Consider the following 25,403-nt stretch of genomic DNA (forward strand, 5'->3'; position numbering starts at 1 on the left):
TTGTTTGTTAGCACACCATGGAATGGAATGCAGAACCCTGGTAGTTTGGATGAGGATTCTGTTGATTTACGGTCACTTGTGGGCTTTGTCCCTGTAGACTTCACAGAACCACGGTGGCTGACTCGACCATTCCTGATCTTCGGCTTCCAGCTCGATGTGTGTAAGGGTGGGGGAAACCAAGTGGGCTCTGCTGCACTGAGCTGCCTGGGGCCAGCCACTCCCATGGGGATGGGACATCACGTCTCCCTTGCAAGGAGTTAATCAAAACAGTTCGTTGAAGACCCCAAGGGGAGAGTGACCCTAGAGGAAGTGAAGGGGTCAGGAGGTTGGTTGACACAGCTCAGTCCTGCCTTCGGAGGGGTTGACCCCGCCTGGTGGAGGCTGTTTATCCCGCCACTGGGCTGCTCTTGTTTTTTATCCGATCTCCACCTGAATAAACAGATCCGGAACGTCATCTGCAGCCAGGCTGAGAATCTGCCAAAATTCCCCAGGGAACGGATGATTCACCAGCAGCAGAGGGGAGGGGTGGGCAGTGAGAAGGAGAGAGAGAAAGAAACCTGCTTATTCTGATCCTCATTTCCTGTCCAGCAAACAACCTAAGCTGGGCCGTTTCTGAGGCGTCACTGGTTTCTTAGAGCAGATGATCAGTGTATGCAGTAGAACAGATGGTTTTGGTTTTTGTGCTTAAGAAGGTGAATGTCAAGCAGTCTAGTTGAGGGGATATTGCTTTGGACTGTCATTCTGGGCAGCGAAATGTTTCTTCACATTGGCCTAGGAAAGCTCTTCTGGACTTGTTCTTCTTATAGCCTCCTTCTCTCCCTATTTCAAGTTGCTTGTGGTGTTGGTCCTGGTACTTTGGGCACATTAACTTCTTGCCAATTTGGGGCTTAGAATAATTGTTTTCTATCCTCTTTCTTTCCTTTCTTTCTTTCTTTTTTTGGTGCTCACTAGGCCCCCACTTAAAAGAATTCTGCTGGACACCTGAATGAGATTAGATTGAGCTAGCCATGCTCTGCGGCCCCAGGCTGTATTCCTGATGCTTTTTGTGGGGGACAGGTGCAGGCAGAGGGATGTGGGAGGGTGGCAGCATCTGACATTGTGGTTGAGTGAAGCGGCGGGAAGCATCAGACTTGGATCAAATGGCTTTTCAGACACATTTCAACTCTGGGGAATTTGGTTTAAGAGAAAACTAACAATGTTGGCTAAGGCCGAACCAATGCATGCCCTGAGATTGTGCATAGGTGCCACTCCTGGATGTAGATACTTGTCGCAGGTGAGTGCAAGTACGCACCCAAAGGTACATGCACGAAGTGTGTTCATGGCTGTGGTTTCTGCAGTAACCCAAACTGGAAATAACTCCATGCCCATCAACAGTAGGAAAAGTAAATTGCTGTATGCTCTGTAGAGATATGGTGATGAAAAAGAATGGCAGCTCATACAACAGCGTGGATGGATCCCATGAGCAGAACGTTGAGTGGAAGTAGTCGGAAACTGAAGAGCCTATCGGGAGCGATTCCATGTGTATAAAGCACCAAAGTAGGCAAGATTAGTCATTGGTGGTAGAACAGAGCTGTTCCCTTTGGGAAGAAGAACTGCCAGGAGAGGGACAGGAAGGAGGCTGAATACGTTCTGAATCTGGATCTGAGCAGTTGGTACATGGCTGAACACGTGGAAAAAGGCATTGAGCTCTGCACTTAGGATGTATGCACTTCTCAGTATTCCTGTAATATTGCCATGAAAACATTTGCAAACAAATAGAACAGCTGCCACCACTGGGCCACATGGCCTGTTTGGCAGTGCTGTACTTTTCAACAAAGGAGAAATTATTATCTTCATCGGTGTTCTTGAAATGATTAGCATCTTTTGGCGCTTGCGATAATACAGCTACCCCCCTCAGGTAGGCATCGGAGCCTCCCTGACTGAGTTTTACAACGAAATCAATAATAACAAGGTCACAAATTGTCTAGTCTTCTATGGGTTCCAGGTATGGGCTACAGAATTACAGCATAGCCCCAGGCAGCACTGAAGGGTGTGTGAACGCCTTCATCCATTCTGGTCAGACCTTGGAGTGCCTGCTCTGGGGGTAATAAGTGCTGTGGTGCAGAACCATAGAACCAATTCTGGGACAGTACGGGATAGGCCAGGTACAAGATGCTTCTGGTCCTCCAAGCCTGCAGGGTGTGGATCGTAAGGATGCTCACCAGGATCACTGTGCTGAGTGCAGGGTGGGGGTGGTGGTGGCAGGTGTATGACCGCCCCCCCCCCCCAATGCCCACCCCATTTCAGGGCTAGATTGTGCGAAACTATGTCTTAGCCAAAGGTTTAAATAAAGCAAGGCCTGGAATCAATTTTGCTGATTTTGTTAAGGAAGACCTTTAAAAGTTTGATATTGAGATAACATGGAAGACATGCTGTTACTAGTGAGAATCAACACTCTGGGAGCTGACAGTGTCTGGGTGTCACCATAATTCTCTGGAAGAGCCGCAGGGTGTGCCTGCTTTAGATGTTAAGGACAGTGGGTTGGCCGGCTTTAGTGTGTTTGCCTAATTGGAAGAATTAAAAGGAGTAAGGATAAAGAGTGAGGATCTCCATTCTCTTAAGATCACCGTGTTTGCCTACCTGTCTCCACTGGCTCTCCCTGGTCAGGATCCTGGGTTGTCTTTTGAGGGACATAATGAAGATGAAGACTTAGGTCCCAGTTTACTTCCTGAAGAGGTAGAAAAGACATCAGTGGGAAAGATTCCAATCAGTGCCATCTGACATGGGCCCTAGAGGAACAATGGAAGGGTTCTCTGCTGTAGAGAGTCATTGAGTACCATTTTGCGGGTAGGTAAGCCGGGCGCAGAAAGTAATTTACCGACAGTTCTAAGGCTGCATAAGAGCTAGAGTTAGAATCTGGGTGACTCCCCCACCAACCCAAACTGGTTGCTATAGTGTAGACCAGGGGTCAGTAAACTGTAGGCAGCAGGCTAAATGTGGCCCACAGCTTATTTCTGTAAATAAAGTTTTACGGGAGCAGTCACACTCATTCATTTACATATTGTCCTGTTTCACTCCAGTGTCAGAGTTGAGTACTCATGACAGAAAATGCATGAGGCACAATGCCTAAAATACTCACTATTAAGCCTATTTTAGAAGACGTTTGCTGAGTCCTGGTGTAGACAATAGGAGCATAATTTCAGGAACCAGCTGTAATCCACTTGACCCCCGTGACCCTGCTTCTTTTGATCTGCTTTCCCTTTCTTCCTGGCTGTTGTCGGTGACATGAGATCTTTTCCACCACCAACGGGAGGACCTTGTAAACGAACCTTACACAGACCCATAGTGGAACAATCACTTATGATGAAAAGTTTTAAATGTTGGTTTCAAATGCCCCTGGCTGTTTTACCGTCCAATTCAACATCGACTCTGAAAATGTAGCCAAGTGGAGAGAGCTTATCTTGCCTGCCCTCTGCCTTTGAAGACCGATTTTATTTTTGAAGCCTTTAACAGGTGTTGGTTTAATAGACTTGTGCTGTATTAAGTTCTCCTTGCCCCTGAGGGCTGCCTAGGGGGTAAACCGACACGGGGTGGAGGTGGGCACCGGGGATCAGCACCGCACCTTCCCTGGCCCCACAGCCGCAGAGCCCTTCTCACTTGGTTTCAGTGGTGGAGAGAGCCTGGGTGTCCCTCTGCAGCTCTCCGTTCCCCAAGAATCAAGGCGGCCAATCCTCCCTCAGTTAGACATCCTTAAAGACATGATCTCAGAGGAACTATTCTTTCCACCCAGAATATCCATGAGTAAGGACTTGAGCTTCCCTGCCTCGTTTGCTGAGAGTCCAGAGGCACAAAGCCCTCTGGAGAGTTGCTCGCACAGGCCTCCAGGAAGCTGATACAAAAGCTAGGCCGAGCTGAGGCCGGTCATGCAGATGGGTCTGAGGAGACCAGGAAATAGCCAGCTAGCATTCAGACCCAGCCAAGCTTTGCCGAGGGCTTATGGATTGAGTCCAGGACTGTGTCCTTAAAATTCTGCTGGGAGAGCCTCTGAGATGGCACGCCTGATAGTCCTGCCCTTCTGAATTTGCATTTGAGTTCCTCTTGCTTCGCAGCTGTGTGACCGACCTCAGGAGATCTTCAAGCCTCAGTTTCTTTAACTATGAAGTACAGAGATTAATAGTACTTGCCCCTTTAGGTTGCTCTGTGATTTCCCTGTGACTTCACCCAGGACCTGCTGTGTACAGGTGTTGAGTTATTGGTCAGCTGTTGCTAAAGAGAACTTGAGCAAAGATCTAGAAGTTACTAAGCTAAGTGTGGGCCTTCTTCGGAACTGGACAGTCAGTTACATTAAAGGAGACATGATGACCACCTCCATGTTGCACGTGGCATTCAAAACATGGACAGTTTCTTGAAAGTGGACCACCTGATGGAATCAGGGCAGCAAACACATTTTCACAGCTGTGTACTCTCAAGGGGGTAGGAGGGCTTCCCCTGAATACTGCCACCACGTTGGGTCTGGCATTTTATGGATGGGTGTCTGGAGGGGGCATCTTGGGTAAGCCGACTTCCCGGGATCGGGTAGGATAGGGTTTGGTGGGCTGTGGTCAGGGCGTGCACATAAGCCACATTTACTGCGGGAGTGAGGAGGGGAATGTAACGCATCTGGTTGGGGATCCGTCAGTTCTCTGGCCGTGGAGTCCTGCAGAAGCTTTCGTCTGGGATTTGCTTTGAAGCACAGCTACCCAAGATGATACTCTCCAGCTGGAACACACTTATTTCATGCACGGAGCTGAGACTGAGGGCCCCGAGTCAACGATTTGTTCCTGAGAGAGGACTCAGGCCTGCCTGCTTTGCATTGAAATATGGCAGAGAAGTAGACAGGAACCAGTCATTTATTATATTTATTCATTCTTTTGCCAGAGCAGCTCCCGCAAACTAGATCCTGAGCCTGGCTCTGAGGATACAAATATGACTAATAAAAACAAGAACTGGTTTTATTGAGCAACTGTTTTGTGTCAGGTCACATCACCCGGGGGGTATAGGAACTTCACACCTTGCTTTATAGAGGAGGCTCCTCTCAAGGTTCACACCTAAAAGCGTGTAACTGGGATTTGAACTCAGGCAGGGCAGTGCTCATGGCAGGTTCTTCAGTGCTATGCCAAATGCCAGTGATGAGCTCTTGGCCTTGGGTGGGGTTGTCACGGTCCACAGAGATCTCTAACACAGTGTGATTTTTTTTTTTTTTTTTTTGCCATGTTGGGGGGTGGGTTGGGTAGAGTCTACAGGAGCACAGAACTGTGTGGCCAGTTTTCCAGAGTGCAGGAGTTCAGGAAGAATTTGATCAGGGTTTTGAGCTAGAGTAGAGAGATCAGTCCGGGGGCGGGGGGGGGAAGGGGGGGTGGAGACGGCAGTGCATCCTCAGCAGCTGGGACCAGCAGTGTTGAAGCCCTGAGGACCCGTGAAGGACTAAGTGTGTTGTGTTGTCTGGGCAGGACTACCACTGGGCCACTGACACGCTTTCTTTCCTTCACATTCCCTGACTGAACTCATCTGCTTAATGATTTTCTTCTGCCTCAATGCTGACAAGTCCCAAATCTCTGAGATTCAGAAATTCAACTTGTATTCATTTTTTATGAATCATTCAACACTTATTTATTGAACACCTGTTATGTGCTTCACACTGTTCCGGTGGTTGGAGACACATTAGTGGACAGATCAGACAGGTATCTCCACCTTCCTTGAGCCATATCCTGGTCGGAGAGAAGGTGTTAAACTTAGAAATAAGCATATTACTGAATATATTAGGTGATAGTTAGAGCTTTTGAGAAAAATAAAGCAGGCAAGGGAGTGGAAAGTGTGTGTTTTTTTTGTTTTTGTTTTTGTTTTTTTTTTTTTTTTTGAAAGTGTGTGTTAGAGAGAGATGGGCAGGAGGAGTCTGTGGGTTTAGAGAACCTGGCCAGGGAAGCCTCATTGCAAAGGCGATGTGTGAATAAAGATGGGAAGGATGTAAGGGGGCATCCTTCTGTGCATCTGAGGGGGCAGAGCATTCCAAGCAGAAAGGCAAGTGCAAGGGTTCTAAGACGTGTGTGTGCCTGCTTATCTGAGGGCCGTGTGGGGTGGTGTGTACAGTGGAATGAGGGCGGGTGTGTGGCAGTCACGTGGGCTTCGGAGACCACTGTGAGGACTTAGTCCTACATGAGATGCAAGAGTCATCGTTTTGAGTGGTAGGCAGTGGATTCTTGTGAACTGACTTGGGTTTTTTGTTTTATTTTTAAATTGTGGTAAAATACACATAGCACAAAATTTAATCAGTTTTCAAGTGTATAGTTCAGTAGTGTTAAATACGCTCGTGTTGTACAGCTGATCTCCAGAGCTATTTCCATCCTGCAAAACTAAAACTGTCTACCCATTCAGCAGTTCCCCATTCCTACCTTCTCCAGCCCTTGGAAAGAACTACTTTACTTTGTTTCGGTGACTTTGACTACTCCAGATTACCTCCTAGAAGTGAAATCATACAGCATTTGTCTTTTTGTGACTGGCTTATTTCACTTAGCATAAAGTCCTCAGGATTCATGCTCATTGTATAACACGTGGGTCAGAATTTCCTTTTTAAGGCTGAACTTAGTGCATTGTACGTGTAGAGTGTGCTGTGTTTATTCATCCTTCGATGCACATTTGGGTTGCTTCACCTTTTGGCTATTGTGAATAATGCTGCTATGAACATGGGTGTGCTTATATCTCTTTGAGATCTGCTTTCAGTTTTTTTGGATATATAGCCAGAAGTGGTACTGCTGGGTTGTGTGATATTTAATGTTTTGAGGAACCACTATACCATTTTCTTCAACATGGCACCAGGGTTCCCATTTCTCCACATTCTTGTCCACATTCTTGTTTTTTTGTTTTGTTTTGTTTTTAATAGTACCAATTGTATGAGTGTGAGGTTATTGATGTTGAGTTTTCATGTCCCGCTGGCCATTTGCATGTCTTCTTTGGAGATACATCTGTTCAAGTCCTTTGCCCATTTTTTAATTGGGTTGTTTGGGGGTTTTTTGTTGTTGAGCTTTAGGAGTTCTTTATGTATTCTGGATATTAATCCCTTATCAGATACATGATTTACAAATGTTTTTCCCCCATTCCTTGGGATGGCTTAACAGGTTCTCTCAGGTTACTGAGTTGGGAGTAGTCCACACACACATAGGGGATGGCAGGCACACCCACTAGCCTGCTAACCAGGTTATCTTCAGATCTGCAGACTAGAATATTTAGCATCAGTGTTTGATGCAGCCCCCAGCTCTCCTCTCCAGGTCCTCGGGGGCCTCTTACTCTTGTCTTCTGTCTGTGTTGCTGCCCCCTCTCTTGGACCGTGGTGACATGGAGTCCCTATTCCCCAGGTTGGCCTGGGAGGCCTCGCCTGCTGTGCTCTGCCTGCCTCCCAGCTCCTGGCCTGGGTCTTCCCAGTGTCCGCCTCCAGCCCCTGGAGTTGGCCCCCACACCCTGCTCGGGGCAGAACTCAGCACTGCCCCTGGCACTTTGTGTCCCCGGTGCCTGTCACCTTCACTCTCACGCCCGGTTGTGTCTCATCCCTGGGGCTGCCTCTTGGGCCAACTGGGGATGTCTACGGCATGTGAAAGAGCCGCCTCCTCATCACCAAGTCCTTCCTCCACAGTGGGCCTGGTACACCTAGGGGCCCACAACCTGTTTGAATCCATGAACAAACAGACTGGCAAGAAAGACCAAAAAAGGTATAGGATGAAGGGCAGAGACAGAGGAGAGAGACGAGGCACAATGGGAGAAGCGTCAGGGGGGCTCCCAGCTGTCCCATGGCCCCTTCCTCTGTGTACAGTCCCTTTTTGCATGACTTCGGGCCACGGGTGCTCCTTGCCGGCTTTCTTCACATCCTCTATTCCTGGCTCCCTGGTCCTGCATTCACAGTTCCTTGGATGAGGCTCAGCTCTGTTGCCTTTCTTGTTCTTCTTTTCCCATACTTAACATAATAAAGGTTTTCTTTTCTTTTTCCCTTTTTCTTTTGGAGGCAGAAAACTGAAGAGACCATCTTTATTAAGAACATAATAAAGAACTCAAAGGACAGAGCTTTGGCAGGGAGAGGACGCGGAGGGAAAAATGGCCTTTCATTCTGGGGAGACTTCCCCGTGTGGGGAGTTGTGCTCTTGTAAATGGATTTTTGGGTTCAGGGCCTGGGAGAGTTGCAGAAAAAAACAAAGGAGTGGACAAGCAGCCCCAGAGCTTCTGGGAAAGAGAGCCTTGTTTATGCCTGTTGGAACCGATTTGGTCAAGTGTTTGTTTAAAAGAGATGCCACTTGGTAAGCGACGCCTGGCTTCCTTGTGTTGTGTTCAAGAATGCTTTGATTGGCCAGGGACCCTGACACTGTTGACTCAGAAACTGGCCTGAGTGAGTGCCTGGAACTGGAGGCCCAACAGTACCACCCAACAGATTCTGAAGTATCTGAATATTGGGATTTAAGGCTGCTGTGGTTTGAATCTGCCTGGCACAGCCAAACCCACAATTGGGGGCCGGGGTCCCCGTAGCCTCCAGCCTTGGCCAGCATTTGTTATCTTTTTCCTGATTGATAAATTTTGGTTAGTTCGTTAAGTTCAGGGGTTTCCAGAAAGAGGACTATAGGTGCAAATAAGTCATGGTGGTAAAATGCCTTTTTTGGGTGGGGGTTAAGCACTCTGAACACTTAGGTTAACATCTGCTTTCGTGTGGTTTCAGCTGGGTGATCCATGTCTCTAAAAGAAGAGGTCACGGCCCCATCTTCCATACGAGGAAACCGAGGAACAAAGCTATCAAGAGGGTAGAGTCAGTAGGGTCAGATTCACTCCAGATTCTACCTGGATCTAATTCCAGGTAGACTGAGCATCAATCCTGTTCTCCTTAGGTTGTCAGAATCGTGCCATTAAAAAAATAATAATAATAAAAAAAATCCCTTGTGCCTATCCTCACATGTGGCAAAACATGAGGTGTGTCATGAGCATTAAGTTGGATTAGACCTGAACTCTAGGCTATGGTGCCTGCAGTCCATAAGTGATGGGCTTGGGCTACATTCTGAAGATTCTAGATGAGAACCCCACCAGGAGCTGGTTGGTTTCACCAGGAACATTCTTTATGGGAATGCACACTTGTGAGTTCTGAGTTCTGGCTCAGTGTTCTCTGCATGGTGTACATAACCCCTGCATTCTTGTCCTTGGGGAGAGCAGCCTAGGCTTTGAACTTGGGCAGACAAACATGTCACTGCCAGGAAATTCGATCTTCTGTCTAGCACCCAGCCAGCAGGTGATAACTTTGCAGAAAGAAGAAGAGGAGACCTCATTTGAAGAGCAGCACCACTTTGAGAATTATCTGAATCAGGGAAGAAGGTGTCTGAAAGAAACAGTGGGGAAAATGTTGTTTCTCTGCAAACAGACTCCAGTCCCCTCCCTCTGTGTGTTTCAGGCAGCACAATAAGATCCGCGGTGTGGAGGGGAGTCAGCTGAAGGCTTACCTTTCCCTGGAGGTGCTGGACCTGAGCTCGAACAACATCACGGAGATCCGGAACACCTGCTTTCCCCACGGGCTGCGCATAAAGGAGCTGTAAGTGCCCCTGCTCTGCCGTCTGCACCCAGGGTGGGTGCAGAGCATGGGTTTCCCTCTCCCCTGTGCCCAGGCTGAGCCTGGGGTGGGGGGCTGGGCATGCACCTTTGGCTTTCCTCAGCAGGGCAGAGGGCGGGGGACCCCGGTCCACTGTCTTCTGTGTGCGTATTTGTAGAGCATCTCCTGCTTAAACAGCATTCTTCTTCTTCTTTTTTTTTTTTTAATTTCAATTAGTTAACATATAGTGTATTATTAGTTTTAGAGGTAGAGGTCAGTGATTCATCAGGTGCATATAACACCCAGTGCTCCTTATATCTCGTGGCCTCCTTAATGCCCATCACCCAGTTCCCCATCCCTCCACCTGCCTCCCCTCCAGTAACCCTCAGTTTGTTTCCTGTGATTAAGAGTCTCTTATGGTTTGTCTCCCTCTCTGATTTTATCTTGTTTTATTTTTTCCTGTCTTCCCCTTTGATCCTCTGTTTTGTTTCTTAAATTCTGCATGTGAGTGAGATCATATGATAATTGTCTTCCTCTGATTGACTGACTTTTCTCAGCTTAATACCCTCTGGTTCCATCTACATCATTACAAATGGCAAGATTTCATTCTTTTTGAAGGCTGAGTAGTATACTCAGAGTGTGTGTGTGTGTGTGTGTGTGTGTGTGTGTACACACACCACATCTTGATCCATTCATCTGTCGATGGACTTCCAGGCTCTTTCCATAGTCTAACTATTGTGGACATTGCTGAGCAGCGTTATCCTGACTGCATAGATGGAAGCTGAGGCAGGGAGGGGGTGAAGCAGCCTCACAGACCCATCACTTGAGAGGAGCCACTAGCTCTCAAGTACAGGTGTAGCTGGAGGACAAGGCCTGTGTTCTCTCTCATTGCCTGGACTGCCTCCCAGGAGAGGTAGGAGGGAAGATTCAGGGGTATGTAGCAAATGGCCCTGCAGGGAGGCCTCCCTGCCGAGGCTTACGTGGTGGGTGCTGATCTTCGTGGCACCCCACTCCTGAAGCCTGGAGTGAGCGCTCTTCGAGGAGGTGCGTACTCCCACATCTGGGTTCCCAGGACCACCTAGATCTTTTTGTTGGTGTGTGTCCCCTTTGCCTATCCCAACAGCCCTTCTCACACCCAGTGCATGGTGGAAGGGAGGAGGAACCATTCAAACCTGTTGAGCTTACTGTTTATTGGTAGAAAAATATTGCTTTGGGGAAGAAACTAAAAACCCAGGCTCCAGAGATAACTTCAAATGACATGTGAGTTTTCATTCCCCGTGTCATTACTCATCCTGACTCATTTTGGGGATCGTTCATGAGGGTGTTGTAGGAGTTATTTTGACCCCTCTGTTCAGGGAAGCCAAGGTATGGTACCCAGATTTTTCTGAGATCCCAAGGAGGGGATGTGATTTCTTTCTTAGGCTGCATCAGGGCACCAGAATTGGAAATGGGGGGGGGGGGGGCCCTGGCCTTTGTAAAGCCAGCGTGACCATGCTGAGCCCCCACTCAGGGCTTTCCAGAGGTGTCCTGTTGCCACCTGGCACTCCCTTGCTTGGGACAAAGAAACCAACAGCCACTGAACTGAATTGCAGTGACCTCTCTCTGTATGAAAGCAGGAGGGACTTTCTATTTTGGCAGCTCCTGGCCCATGTATCTCCATCATACAGACTGTTCCCCTTTAATGTGGGGTGTTAGGAACAAGCAGTCCAGCCCTGCTTGCACAGAATCCTCGTGTGCCCTGTCCTGGGCCACCGCCTGACAGAAAAACGCCTCATCCCCTTCCCATCTCTGGTGAAGCAAATTCTCTCTGGTCTTTTTCCTTTATGCTTTAGCTGCAAAAAGCAGCGTTTGTCCATGGAAGGTGGAAGGAATGCGGCGGTAGCGGGAACTTCTGACAGGAATAACCTATATTATTCTTCCCTTTCCTCTCTGTTTTTTCTTCTTTTTATTAGCTGATAGAGTGTACACACAGTGGAGTCACAGGTACAATCTGTATGTCCCGGTGTGTTGTGAGGGGAAGTGCTCTTTACACACATAATCCTATAGGAGGACGTCCCATTGAGGAGTTGCTTGTTGTCCAAAGGGACCCTGGGCAGGTCTGTTTAACTAGTGTCTCTTTGATATATTTAACACGATTAAGATGAGTTGGTTTATACACATTTATGAGAGTGTAGATACAGATCTAAAGTTGTACAGTGAGACCCGCTTTAATGGGCAGCCCCGGTGGCTCAGCGGTTTAACGCTGCTTTCAGCCCAGGGTGTGATCCTGGGGATCCAGGATCGGGTCCCACATCGGGCTCCCTGCATGGAGCCTGCTTCTCCCTCTGCCCCCCTCTCTGTCTCTCTCTCTCTCTGTCTCTCATGAATAAATAAATAAAAATCTAAAAAAAAAAAAAAAATTCAGGCTGGTAGGGTGCCTGAGAGGCTCAGTTGAGCATCCGACTCTTGATTTCAGCTCAGGTCATGATCTCAGGGGTCAGGAAGTCGAGCCCCGAGTTGGGCTCCCCGCTCAGCAGGGTCCCTACTAGAGATTCTCTCCTCTCCCTCTGCCCTCCCACCCGCTCATGTGTGCACACACGCTCTCTCTGAAATAAGTAAATCTTTTTAAGAAGTAAATACAATGTAAGGCTGCCTCTCTAACTTATTAAATCGGTCTGACTGTGCCTGGAAGTGGACTTTCTGATTCCTAGGGCTTTTCCTGCCGACTTCGAACCCTGGGTCTCAGTGGGTGTTGAGGGAATCCCATGGGTGGCTGTGCAGCGGGCCCTCTCACAGCCCTGCTGGACGGTGAGGGTGCTGGGGTCAGTGACGTCGACCCTGCCCCCCGGTGGAGGCAGCCCTGGCCGCCAGCCTAGTGTGCACCAGGCTGAAGTGATCATCCCATCAGGGCCCGAAGGGCATGGTCCTGACGCACCAGTTTCCTGCTCCCCTGTCCAGGAGTAAAGACGATGAATGTGCCCTCGGACACCTGTCCCCCCCGGGTGTGTTTAGCTTTTGTCCCCAGCTCAGCCAGGTCTGGTGTCTGTACCAGGCTGAGGAAGGCCCCCTACTGACCATGACATTTTCTGCCCTGTCGCCGTTCCAGCAACCTGGCAAGCAACCGGATTGGCACCCTGGAGTCGGGAGCATTTGATGGTCTGTCACGGTCGCTGGTAATGCTCCGCTTGAGCAAAAACAGGATCACCCAGCTTCCTATGAAAGCATTCAAGTTACCCAGGCTGACACAACTGTGAGTATGGAAACCTGCACTTTAATTAAGGTTAGCCACACTTTATGGAGGCCAGATTTCCCCATGGCCCTCGTTGCACATGCAACCCCTTCCTCACTCCTCCTCGGCCAGGCCCTGCGTAAACTATCATTAATGGCCCTACGGTGACACCTCATAAAAACAAATTAGAAGCTGGGTCTGGTGCCTGTGGGCTGCCTCAGGTTGTGGAGGAATCGAGATCCACTGAGGATATACATGCTTGTCCTCATGGGCACTTTCCAAAATGAGATGAGGAATCCTGCTGCTTAGCTGATCCTGGCTGATGCTTAGGCTGTGTGGATTGGGGTATTTATCTTCGGGGTTTCCGCGTGTGTGTTTTTTCTCTAAAGTTCCGTAAAATCTCTACTGTAGACGCTGTGGTATCCAGCACTTTCTGAGCAGTCTGAGATGAAGTTAGTGTAGCCAGAGGTAGTGAGCAAGAGGCGGGCCATTGTCCTCACTTGCTAAATCTTATAAGGTAGTTATTGTTTTGCTTTTTTGTTTATTTTTATTTATTATTCATTCATGAGAGACATAGAGAGAGACAGAGGCAGAGGGAGAAGCAGGCTCACTGAGGGGAGCCCAATGTGGGACTCGATCCCAGGACCTCGGGATCATGACCTGAGCCAAAGGCAGATGTTCAACCGCTGAGCCACCCAGGTGCCGCTTCTTAAGAAAGGATTTGTTTAGTTTTTTGATTTCCAAAGCTGAGTGCACTCCTAGGATGGCACAATTTTTTCATTTTCTTATGTCCTTTTTATATCAGAAGAGTATCTCAGGAAAACAAGCCAGTGTCGGAGATTGGGTCTAAACAGAACAATTGTTCAGAGCCAGGTTCAGCACCAAGACGGGGCGCCCAACCCCAGCACCATCACACCTGTGCTTCACTCGCTCACACACGTGCTGTCACACACAGACACTCATTCACACTCTCTGACACACACACACACACACTCACACCCATGTGGGAGATCTCTGGTCTCTTCAGCTCTGGAGAAGGTCTCTTGATGCTCAGAAGGTTGTGTGAAGGAGCAGAGTCATGATGAGACACCAAAGAAGTATTTGGGGAAAACCAAGGGCTTTCTGGTTAGCCCTATGTTCCCCCCTCTTCCCCTAGTGTTACTAATGGATCCAGCCCACCCAGCTTCCTGAAATTTTTTGGTGAACTGTGGTTTTGTCATGTGGAGTTGGACGCCAGATGGATGTGCTTCATCCCCTCCTCTCCCACATTCACCAACTCCTCTCCATCTGTAGAGACCCCGGCTCATGCCTCCAGTGGGAAAGTCATTGCCATTTGCTATCCAGTGGTTAGGTTTTTCCCAGGTCGAGTCATCTGGTATGGATTGCTCTTGCTGAGCTAAGAGACACCTCACCTAAGATGTTCCCATCCTGAGTCACACCCACCTCCTCACTGCAGGGTCCTGGATGTCTGGGGAGGAAATGGAGCATTTGGTCATTTGGAGGCCTGGTGGGGCTGGCTTCTGGGGAACGCTGCGCCCTCCTTTGTTCACGAGCCATGGCTTAGTCAGCATCACTGCCTGCGTGGCAGGCAAGAGCAGCTTAAGACACATGGGGACCCCCGCGGTCCATTTGGGCTTCGCCAGGACAGCCTCACCCCAATTTTCTTTGCTGGCTCAGAAACCCAGCTGGGCCTGCATGGGAACAGTTGTGGGTGGGGTACATGTAGCGAGGCCTCTGAACCTGCTATCTTCATCCCTTCAGGGACCTGAATAGGAATCGGATTCGGGTCATCGAGGGCCTGACATTCCAGGGGCTTGACAGTTTGGAGGTGCTAAAGCTCCAGCGAAACAACATCAGCAAGCTCACGGATGGGGCCTTCTGGGGACTGTCCAGGATACACGTGCTGTAAGTGTGGTGTTGGGTTCCGGGCAGGGCCCCGGGTACAGGCACTGCGGACCTGCGTGTGCTCATTCAGCCTCAGCCCACACTGCCTTGCAGGGATCATTTAGGACTCTAGCCGCACCTGGCCCCCTGCGCTTTGGGTCTCAGGAGGCTGGGCACAGCTTAGTAGCTTTGGTGACTTTGCCCAATCTAAGGGTATTTTCCTCAGAGGTTAGGAAAATCTCGGGGCGGCGGGGGGAGAGTTTTGGTGGGTTTGGTCAGGGAAGCAGGTTGGTAAAGGTAGAAGGAGCCATTGTGCTTGGGCTTCTGTCCCCTTGCCAAGTCCTCAGCGAGCAGTGGGGTGCAGAGTGGGCCTCCTCCTGCACCCTCCCCTCTCCCACGTGCTACAGGAAGTTCCCTGTCTCCCTGTTTTGGATATGACCGTCTAGATGTGCAGGTGGGCCCCAAAACATCTAGTTCACCCTGGAGATTTACTTATGTTTAGTGAGCTAATCAAGCCACTCGATGCAGGTGTTCCACTGTTATCAAGGGAGCACTTTTTCCAGCCAGATGTGTACGGCCGCAGAGCTTGCTTGCCTGCAAGTCACGTAAAACAGAGAGGGGCAGAAAAGGCAGTTACTGATCTTCCATTTTTAAACATTTAAATTAGTTTCTTTTCAATGGGCAGTAACATGTACTCTCATAACTGAGTAAAATCAGAGGGTACAGAAAAGTGCCTGTGGCCCCTTGCTCCCCATTCTTTCTTTCCCCTGGTTCTCGTGAAGGGCAGTCTCTTGTAGCCCTTTCCTGGTTGGTTTTTCTTTTTTTCTTTTTTAAGATTTTATTTTTAAGTAATCTTTACACTGGGGCAACTGGTTGGCTCAGTGGTTGAGCGTCTGCCTTTGGCTCAGGTCGTGATCCTGGGGTCCTGGGATCAAGTCCCACATCAGGCTCCCCCACAATAAGCCTGCTTCTCTCTCTGCCTGTGTCTCTGCCTCTCATGAACAAATAAATAAATTTTTTATATTTTATTTATTCATGAGAGAGAGAGAGGCAGAGGCACAAGCAGAGGGAGAAGCAGGCTCCATGCAGGGAGCCAGAAGGGGGACTCGATCCCGGGTCTCCAGAATCAGGCCCTGGGCTGAAGGCGGAGCTAAACTGCTGAGCCACCCAGGCTGCCCAAATAAATAAAATCTTGAGAAAAAAATAATCTCTGCACCCAATGTGGGTCTCAAAGTCATGACCCCAAGATCAAGAGTCACAGGCTTCACTGACTGAGCCCACCAGGGACCCTGCCTTGTTGGTTTACTTCCCCCGTCTTGTTGATCAACTGGAGATGTGTTATGGTTAATGATGTAACTTGCTCAGGAACCTGCCATGCACACGCATGCACACACATGCACATGCACACATGCGTGCATACACACACCCTCCCTTCCAGACTGCAAGTTACGTTCATGTCTTTTGTTATCTTTGCAACGGAGACAGAAAACAAAAACTCTACATCCCGTTTCATCAGCTCTGCGCTGTGCTCATTATCAAAAGTGTCTCTGATGACCCCCTATTCCTACCCACCCCCACACCCACCCACACTCTGCGAGGTGAGGGCATCAGCATTAGCACTGCGGTCTTGCTTCTCCCTTTCTTCCTGGTCCTTGGCTTGGCCACTCGTCTGTTTCTATCTATTCAAAAGCACTTTTTCGTGACCTCCTAAAAACTTGTTCTAAACTTTGAAATCCAGGAGGTGGTGTGCTGAGATTTAAAGAGAGTTCTGAGAAGAAAATGGAGTCCGCACATGGCATTTGGTTTTTAGGTTGAGCAAATACATACATGTCGAGGGTGAGGAGGTGCCCGCGAGGTTATTTATAAACGGAGTGCTCACCTTTTGAGCAGCGGCAAAAAGTGAGACAGATAAAAAGAAATCCTGGTTGCCCGAAAGCCTTATAATACTGAACGTGGGGCAACATATGAATTAGTAACTTTTATTCAAGAAGCTAGTGCAGTGGGGTCATCCTGGGCTGGGCTGTGCAGGGTCGAGAAGCAGGGTAAGGTGTCCTCACCGGAGCCTCTTGGTGGGAGTGAAGTCCTCAGCGCCGTGCAGAAATTCTAGCATGGCATCGTCCTGTTTGCTTCTCCTAACAGCCTTGCAAAGTTGCTACCCTGGGGTCACTCCATCTTACAGATGTTTCAACCCTGTTCGGCCAGTAAAGTAGCAGAACTGGGATTTAAATCCAAGTAGTCCGACCCCAGAGCTAAGGCGTGTCTCTAGATGCCAGGGTCCAGAGCCTACATGTGGTTAGCCAGGCCTGGGTTTGAAATCTGGCCCCTCACAGCTTGCAGAGCTAGGGAATGAATCTTACGCAAGTTACCTACCTTCTCCCAGCCCCAGTTTTCTGATCTCTAAGTGGGGGGAGATAAAAAGTACCCCCGTTCTCTCTCCTTTCTCTTCCTTTCATGGGCTCGGCCATCTGCTGTGCCCTGTGCTTGGAACCCCTCTGCCCATTTGTGTGCCTGGTTCACTTGTACTCGGCTAAGAAAGGTCACCTCAAGGAAGTGTCCCCTCGCCCTCCGAACTCCCGAGTCAGCCTGGGCGCTCACTGCCATCTGTTGGGTTTGCCTGTCTTCCCCAATGTCTGACCCACACACACACACATAGATGCCCCCCTGCACCCCCCCAGACCCCACGATCCTCGTCTGCGCTGTTTTCAGATCCTCAGTGCCCACTAGTGTGTGACCCGAGGACGTGATGGGTGTGCACATGAGAGCAGACCTCCGGCGGGCCTGCCCTCACCCTGTGCACTGTCGTTGCAGGCACCTGGAGTACAACAGCCTGGTGGAGGTGAACAGGGGTTGGCTCTACGGCCTCTCGGCCCTGCACCAGCTCCACCTCAGCAGCAACTCCATCGCTCGCATTAACCGTGAAGGCTGGAGCTTCTGCCCGAAGCTGCATGAGCTGTAAGTGTCCCGCCTTTGCTGTGTGTGGAGACACTCGGGGACTCTGCTCGTGGGTGACCCTGCTGGGGTGGGAAAGCTCTAAGTCCGGTGGGTCCACAGCGGCTTGGGAAGCTCAGGCACTCAGGGGCGGGCAGGCCTATGGCCTGTGTCGGGTTGGGACGGGGGACACAGCTCCGCCAGCCGAGCCCTGAGTGGGACCTCAGTGCTTTGAGCTGGACTCCCTCCTGATGGCCTCTCCACACCCCTGCATTCAGATTAGCTGGAGCTCCAGGGTTGGCCTTGGAGAGTTTCTGAGGTAGAGCGCTCTGTTCTAGAAGGGAAGCCTCTTGTACATTAGTGGGCACGCCCAGTGACATGTGCTCCTCTAGTGACAGGGCTTATTGGGCCCTGGCCCTGAGAGATGGTGACACCCTGATAGTGGGAGAATTGCATGTCATCCTCAGAGCGTCCACCCTCCTTCCATTAGACAAGTCGTCCGGGCCCTTGGCTCCTTCTCTGTCCCTGCTCTGCAGCCCTGTGGCTGGGTGGCAGGGGCCCGTGCCGAGGCGCATGTGCACATACTCCTCCCTGGACGGCGTGTGGCCCATCCTTCCTTCCAGACACCTCCAGACCAGGCTGTGGGCAGGGACTGGGAATCCTGAGCCATGGACATCCCCGAGACCACCAGTGACGTCCCAGCTCCTGGCAGGAGGGCCTGGGCCTTCCGCTGTGCCAGTGGGTCCCTGACGATGGAAGTGGCACTGCAGGTGCCCGGTGGTCATGCCTGTGTCTGACCCCTGTGCTGGGTGGTGCTTTTGGAGGAAGCAAGCAGATCCTTGCTTCTGACCAGCTCTCGGTTCAGGCCGTGGCCCCACCAGGGAGGCCCCAGGACTCCTGGTTGGTTGTTGTCCAGGCCTGAGAGCCGTGAGGAGGCGAGAGGAGCCTCCTGAGTCCACCGTGCCTGGGCCAGGCCAGTTGCTGAGTGAGGAGCCGAGCTCTGACTGGCTGAAGGCTGTGCGTGGCCCTGGTTTGGAGGCAGCAGTGAAGGTGTGTCCCCTGTGCCCCTCTGGCAGGTAGAGCAACATGAGCTGTCCTCCATCCCCATGACAAGGGGCAGAGAAGGTCACAGAAATGCCTCAACCGCCTATCAGTTTGCCAGACATCCAGTAGCCTCAGAGCCAGATTTAGGATTGCTTTCCAGCATTTCCGGCCCCTCCTATAAACTTAATTCTGTCGTGGCAGGTGAGGAGGTATTTTTAATCACTTGCCAGGTCTTCCCGACAGACAGACACCATGACTTATTTCTCCAGGAGGGAAATAATGTTACTCTCTGCAGCCTTTAAAAACTCCTTGATCTTCTCCAAATTTATTTTGCTTCCCCCTGGCCCAGCCCAGATTTTCCATTTTTCAAGGATGAAGGATAGGCCAAGTAACCAACCCAGGGCCGTGTGCAGGAGGCATGCCGGGAGGAAGGTTTGATTCGGATGCTCAGGGAAGATGTGTGGGGCATCGTGCGAGGAGGTCCCAGGAGGCCCGCTGGGGTGCGGGCAGGAGAGGGGACCCTGGCCCCCCCGCCCCCAGGCAGGAGTTTCTGGGAGGAAGGCTGGTTCCATGCAGTGGCTAGTGGTGCCCTCTGCTGGCCAGTGTCGGGCGTCTAAGAGGGCTTCCTTGCTCCCTGTCTGAGCCCGCTGGGTCCGGGCCAAGGTCTCAGGCCCCTTCGTGAGAGGTCCCTGATAGCCTGAGTCAGGACCCCCCACGGACCCGGCGTGAGGGATTGATTGGAGCTTGACGGTTCCTGTGTTGTATGACCTTGTGTCATCTTCGCAGCTCAACACACCTTCCGGTCTCCGTGATCTACACAAATATTCCAGGAGCCAAACTCTGCCGGTGTGAGGCCCTGGTGGGTTTCCAGCTGCACAGGCCCTCTGGGGGGGATCCCCGCGAGCCTGCCAGCGTCCTGTTGTCCCACCGAGACCCTGCTGAACGTGGCTCGGTGTTCAGGAGACGGCAGGGCGCGTCCGTGTTACGTGACAGTGACGTTTGCTTCTCTTCCCCAGGGTCTTGTCCTTCAATAATCTCACCCGGCTGGACGAGGAGAGCCTGGCCGACCTGAGTAGCTTGAGCATCCTGCGCCTCAGCCACAACTCCATCAGCCACATCGCAGAAGGCGCCTTCAAGGGACTCAAAAACCTGCGTGTCCTGTACGTCCTTCACGGCGGGGTGGACAGAATGCAGGGGTCCCTGGCTCAGAAGGCCGAACAGAGTCAGCCAGCTGCCGCCCTGAATTCCCTCCTCATTGCTTTCGTGTCAGAATCCGATCCAGAGCTGACCTATGTGTGCAGAGCATCACACTTTTTTCAGAGCTTCAACTGAAAAAAGAACCAGTTGAGCAGAAAAATGCCTCTCTCAATGGGTGGTGCCCAGAGGGTGACAGTGGCTCTGAAACCTGCCATTCGCAGAGCAGTAATTCCTGCCGTGCCCTTGGCGGGATGCTAGGGTCCCACGGTTGGGAGCATCCCCCCGGAACCACAGCCAGCGCTCAGGCTGTCTCATCTTGAATCTTCCCCCTGCACCTTCGGCACGCTCTGTGTCCAGGAGGCCCCATTTCAAGGGATGTAATGGGAAATCCTATTTCTGTCCTTGAGCTTCAGTAGGGTTATTTAACAGAGAGGCCATAACGTCCTTTTCTTTTCAGTTCCTTATGACGTGGGGTTGCCAGAAGTTGCTTCAGGATGCTTTTCTGGGAGCTACAATTTTTCTTTTTTTGGCTCCAGAGAACTTCCAGGCAGCCATGGGCATGAAGCCCCCAGAGAAGGGTGGGTGATTTCCACCAGACAGAGTGGGATACGAAGCCTCCTGCCCGACATGCCCCGCTGCACAGAGGGCCTGCTCCAGTGTGACAGGAAGGCTGTGCACTTGCACCTGGCACAGAGGCCAGAGCAGGCTTCAGTGCTGGGCCATTGTCAGGAGTGTGAAAGAGCCCTGATGCCAGGCTATTAAAGCCGAGGTCAGCCAGCCTTTGAGCGTTTGCGAGGCCCGAATAACAAGGCCAGCAACATTCAGATTGAGCCAGAAAGAAGAGAAAAGCTTTGGCAGCCAGAGCGAGGAGCAGGGAGACAGGCCCACAGAGCGGCAGCCGTGGGTCCCAGGCTTTCATTTTGAAGATAATAGGGAGAAACCCGTTGAAAGGAGGGATCCCTTCCAGCAGCAGAATCTCGGCGCTTCGAGCTTTCTGCTCTAAGATAAAGGTCAGAGCGAGCACTGCACTTCTCCAGTGGAGCTCCCCTCCCTCCTGGCAGTGCTGATTGCTCTGGAAGGCCTCTTGGGGGCCCGGAGCAGCATCCCTTTTTGTTCCTTGCCTGTGTCGTGGGCAAGAGTGCAGGAGAGGAAGGCGTAGGCACCAGAGAACCATGGGGGACATTGGGGCAGCCTCTGGTGGGGCAGGGTGGGGGCCTGGTCACCAGGTGGGGGCCTCGCCTGCCGCTGTGATCTGCCCCGCGAGCTGGGGGAGGAAGCTGAGTCATCCGCCTTGTGATCTGCATTGTTGGAGGAGACTGGGCTGAGAAGTCCGCCAGCCCTGGCAAGTGGGTCACAAGTCTGACTCAGCGCCCAGATGTCGTCCCTGGCTCCGAGTCAGCGGCTGTGCAGGCCCCGCGAGGAGGGGCGACTCTGGCCTCCAAACCCACTTGCCAGCACCGAGTGGCCCCGGGGAGGACCCTGTGCCGGGGCCTCTGTCTCCGCCATCTCCTTCCTCCGTGTGCCTTCGGTGGCCTCTTAGTCAAGTCTGGGAGAGGGACTCTGGTTGGTGTGAGGGCAGACAGGAACCTTAAAGAGCCTTTCTGGCTCAGTCTCAGTGCCCGTGGGCAGATGCCTGCTGTGGGGCGGGCGGAGGGGCGGAGGTGGTTTCCCCATGTGCTGTCTGCACCCTTTTCCCGCCCCGGGGCCTGACCCTCCGCACGTGGGGAGCAGCCACAGAGCTGGGGAGCTGCGTGCTTGAGGCACATGGCAGCTTTGTGGGAAGGCTGAGGCGGCCAGCCTCTCGACGGGGTGTGTGGAACAGGCTTCTCGAAGCTCAGCGCTTGCTCTTGGGTTGACCGTACGTTACAGCTGGGCATCTAGAATACACACCGGTTTGGGGCTTCCAGGACGCACACTGGGCGTCCGTCTGTTTTCCCACTTGATGTTAAAGAGAGTGGAGAACTCGGGCTGGATGGTGAGCCGCCTTTCTGTCTCCTCCCCAGGGATCTGGACCATAACGAGATTTCGGGCACAATAGAGGACACCAGCGGCGCTTTTACGGGGCTCGACAGTCTGAGCAAGCTGTGAGTATCTCGGCACCGCCGTGGCTTCTGCGGAGCTGGTGCACCACGGTTCTGAGGCTCTCCCTGCCTCCTGTGTCCTGGGCCCAGCTGGAGCAGGGCCGCTCGCACTGATCTTTTGTCTGGGAAGAAAAGTCTGAACAAGAGCGCCGAGGCGTGCCGGCCTCTCCCTGGCCCGCCGTCTCCCACTGCCCCGGGCGCTGGTTTCCCTGCGGCTGAGACCTGGTGTTCCGAGGCCTGTTGGGTTTCCTCTCTTGCTGAACTTGTGACTGACGTGAAAACAACTAAATATTTTTTGTCTTGCTTTGCACAAGGAAATCTTGCCCTCTTCCAACTGCTAGAAAGTGTGTGAAATTCTAAAGCCAGGTACCGTTAGTGGTTTGGAACGTCTGGTCCATACTTTTGTTGTCAGTCGTAACGTTAAAGAGGAACAGCCGTTACCATGGGCTAATATGACAGCACCGCAGTTTAGTCAAGGTTTCTGTATTTAAGCCCCTAGAATTTGTCACTCATTCCGCAGGGCGTGTGTGTACGTGTGTCGTATCTGACAACCTCACGAGCGCGCTCTATCGTGCGCCCACGTCGTGGCCGAGGAAAGGCAGGTGAAAGGATGTTGCCGCAGACCGCACGGCGGGGAGGGTCGGCGCCGGCCGGTCCAGCTCCAGAGCTCGCGCTGCTCTCCCTCGTCCCGCCTGCTTTCCCTCCGTGCGTCACCAGCCCCCAAGGAGCCTCCAGGAGTGGGAACGGGAGTGGCTGTGACCACTGACTACCAAGTCGGAGGGAGGGTCCGGGCAGATGGCAGAGGCAGTCCCCACTGCATCACCCCCAGCCTGCTCGGGGACAGTGAGCCTAGCAGAGTGTGAGCGTCTGACAGAGTGACCAAAGGTCTGCCTTCCTTTTCCTTCCCCTAAAAAAGTGCCCCCTCCTCCCCGCCTCCTGGCCCCTTGACCTAGCAAGCCTGGGAAGAGCCAGGACGGCACAGAGGTGGTGCCACAAGAGCCGAGGACACGGGCCTCACTGCCCTGGGCCTGCCTGGCTGGGCCCTCAGTGACAGGTGTGGGAGAGGGCATGGGGGGGGGTAGCGCCACTGGGACCTCTGTGGGGTCTGTCCCCCCAGTGGGACCTGCAGCAGGGCTTCCCAGAGGCTCTTGCACGTGAGGGCAGGTGGCCCCAGGGATGCTGGGGCTTCTGGTTCTGTGGAGTGCAGCCTGCGCCTGGAGCCTGGTGTTGCCTCTCCCCGTCACTGCTATGTGTTCCCGTGTTTTGTCATTCTTCACCCGCTGGACCAGGTTCAGCAGTTCTACCTCAAGTCCTAGCCCGTGTGCCTCACTTGCCTTGTGCTGTTTGACACGGGCTCCCTGAGGGCAGCGCCTTCCACGCTGACCTGGTCCCGAGAGCCCGGGGACCTTGGTGAAACATGCCATCTCCAGCCTCCTCCCACCCAGCCCCACTCATCAGAGTCTTGGGGCCGGAGGTTCTGTTCATGTTTCAGAATAAAGGCAGGAAGCACACAGTTGGGGGAAATGGGGACAGGAATTGCTTAATATGATTAAATATATGCACTTACTGAGATGGGATGGTCTCGTGGTTATGTTGCAAAAGAAAAAAAAAATCCTCCTCCTCTTGGATGGAAAAACAAAATGGCATGATGCCTGTGACCTGGATTCCTGTTCCACCAGCCGGGCTGGGCGGGGGGACGCTCCAGAGGTGAGAGAAGACTGGCACCACTGGGCGATGGGTGCAGCTGTGTAACGGGCACGGGTGGCGTTTGTGACGCTCCAACTGCCTGTGGCGGTGTGTGGAATCTTCTCCGTTAAAGGGGGAAAGAAGGAAAGCATACGCTTTCCCTTGCTCCTGGGGCCCAGCTCTGGTTAAAAGCCACTCCCTGGGGTGTGAGAAGGTGCCGAGGAAACCCTTAATGGACGAGGGAAGGAAGGGGCCAGTGCTGGACTCTCCTCCCTTTGGTCCCCTCCAAGCACCGCCTGGAAGCTCCCAGCCGTGACCCCGCACTGCGCCGTGTGAGCGGCCAGGTGGTGGGGCGTTGGGGTCGGGAGTGTGAGCAGAGAAGGGCTGCCTCTCTAGGGCTGTCACACCACAGATTCCCTCATCCTGCGGGGCTGCGGTCGGCGCTGGGTCCCTCCGACCGGGTGCGGGCTTGCCCTTGAAGCACGTGCAGGAAGGTGTTTGGGGATTGAGGATGGGACCGGAGATGTTCCTGCCTTCACTCAGTTATTCAAGGACCTGGGGTCCTTCCTGCCGTGCAGGTCAGACCGAAATTAAAGTCCTTTCCAAGGAAGGAACAAGGGAGCAGCAGGGCCATAAAAGGCTTCCCTCTGTGCAGATGTGCTGGCCGCAGCCCTGCCCTTCATGTTTCCACTTGCGGAATATAGCTGGACTGGATAGTTCTTCGGTCTGAGCTTCCTGGCAGGGCGAGAAGGTTACCAGCTCTGGCGAGCTTGCCCAGTTGACCTGTGATGATTTCGCTCACCTGTCACCTCACCGCATGGCCCCACTCATAATGTTGGTGGAACACTTCCTGGGGGTCTGCACAGGGTCATGGTACGGGAGGCGGGAAGGAGGCTTTCTGGAGCACAAGTAGGAGCAGAGGGGAGTGGTTAGTCACTTGTGTATGGGAGGGTCAGGCGAGTGGCTGCCCCATGGTTCCAGCTCTCTCCATGGCACTCCCTGGGGTGGGGCAGGGAGTGTGCAAAGGGGAGTGATGGGAGAAACGAAGAATTGGATCTTGCCACGAGGCCTCCTGATGCCAGTGAGGCGGCGCGGGCCTGGTAGGTGCTGTCCTCATGTCTTCACGGAGGATGGCAGGGCCTACAGGGGGCTATTCACTGTCACAGGCAGAGGAGGGGTAGGGGAGTGGGGTCAACAGGGCACGGCTCCTCGGGTCAGTACAAGCACCACCTTAGCACCCGCCTGGCATCCGTAGGGCTGTTAGCAAGACCTGAAAGGCCTTTGGGAGCAGTCAGAGATGCAGAAGAGGGTGGATGGCTGACTTGTGGGGCCTCTCTCTGGGAGCCCCAGATCAGGTGCAGGCGAGGTTCAGCCGCCCACAGTCGTGAGGACGGAACGAGCCTCCCCCAGCCCATGGACCCGGCCTTCCTTTCTCCCCGCAGCCCCACTCTTGGCTGGAGCCGACCCAGCCTGCCTGCTTGAGCCGCGACCCCAGATGTCCGCCTGGAGAACGGAAGGGGGTATTTTAATCCACCAGCAGGATGATTAACCCCCACATAATTGAGAATTTGTTTTATTGCTATTGTTACCATTAGAAATAACAGTCTGCCCTCACTGTAAAAGAGGTCAGCGTGACTAATACGTTACGGAGGAAATAAAGCACAGCTTTTTTCCTGGATCTAGTTTACAGGAGATTTCCCTAAACAGTTAATAGGTTTTACTAGGACCTGGAGCACAGTGACCCGGCCCGGGGGATCCGAGGAAGGGGGAAGTCTGCAGGCTCTCGCAGATGCTCGGGTTTGGTGCCGGG

General features: G+C 52.3%; 1 protein-coding gene across 2 annotated transcripts in view; it reads left to right on the top strand.

Annotated features, from left to right (window-relative positions):
- The window catches only part of LRIG1 (leucine rich repeats and immunoglobulin like domains 1), a 111,099-nt gene that overhangs the window by 64,503 nt on the left and 21,193 nt on the right, over window positions 1-25,403 (top strand). For both annotated transcript variants that reach the window (XM_025456501.3, XM_025456502.3), the window contains exons 4-9: window positions 9,431-9,568; window positions 12,651-12,794; window positions 14,535-14,678; window positions 17,466-17,609; window positions 19,646-19,789; window positions 21,830-21,910. In XM_025456501.3, coding sequence (XP_025312286.1) covers window positions 9,431-9,568; window positions 12,651-12,794; window positions 14,535-14,678; window positions 17,466-17,609; window positions 19,646-19,789; window positions 21,830-21,910 — 795 coding nt within the window. The remainder of the gene's footprint in view (window positions 1-9,430; window positions 9,569-12,650; window positions 12,795-14,534; window positions 14,679-17,465; window positions 17,610-19,645; window positions 19,790-21,829; window positions 21,911-25,403) is intronic.

Source organism: Canis lupus, chromosome 20, assembly GCF_003254725.2.
Source record: "Canis lupus dingo isolate Sandy chromosome 20, ASM325472v2, whole genome shotgun sequence".
NCBI classification, from domain to species: domain Eukaryota; kingdom Metazoa; phylum Chordata; class Mammalia; order Carnivora; family Canidae; genus Canis; species Canis lupus.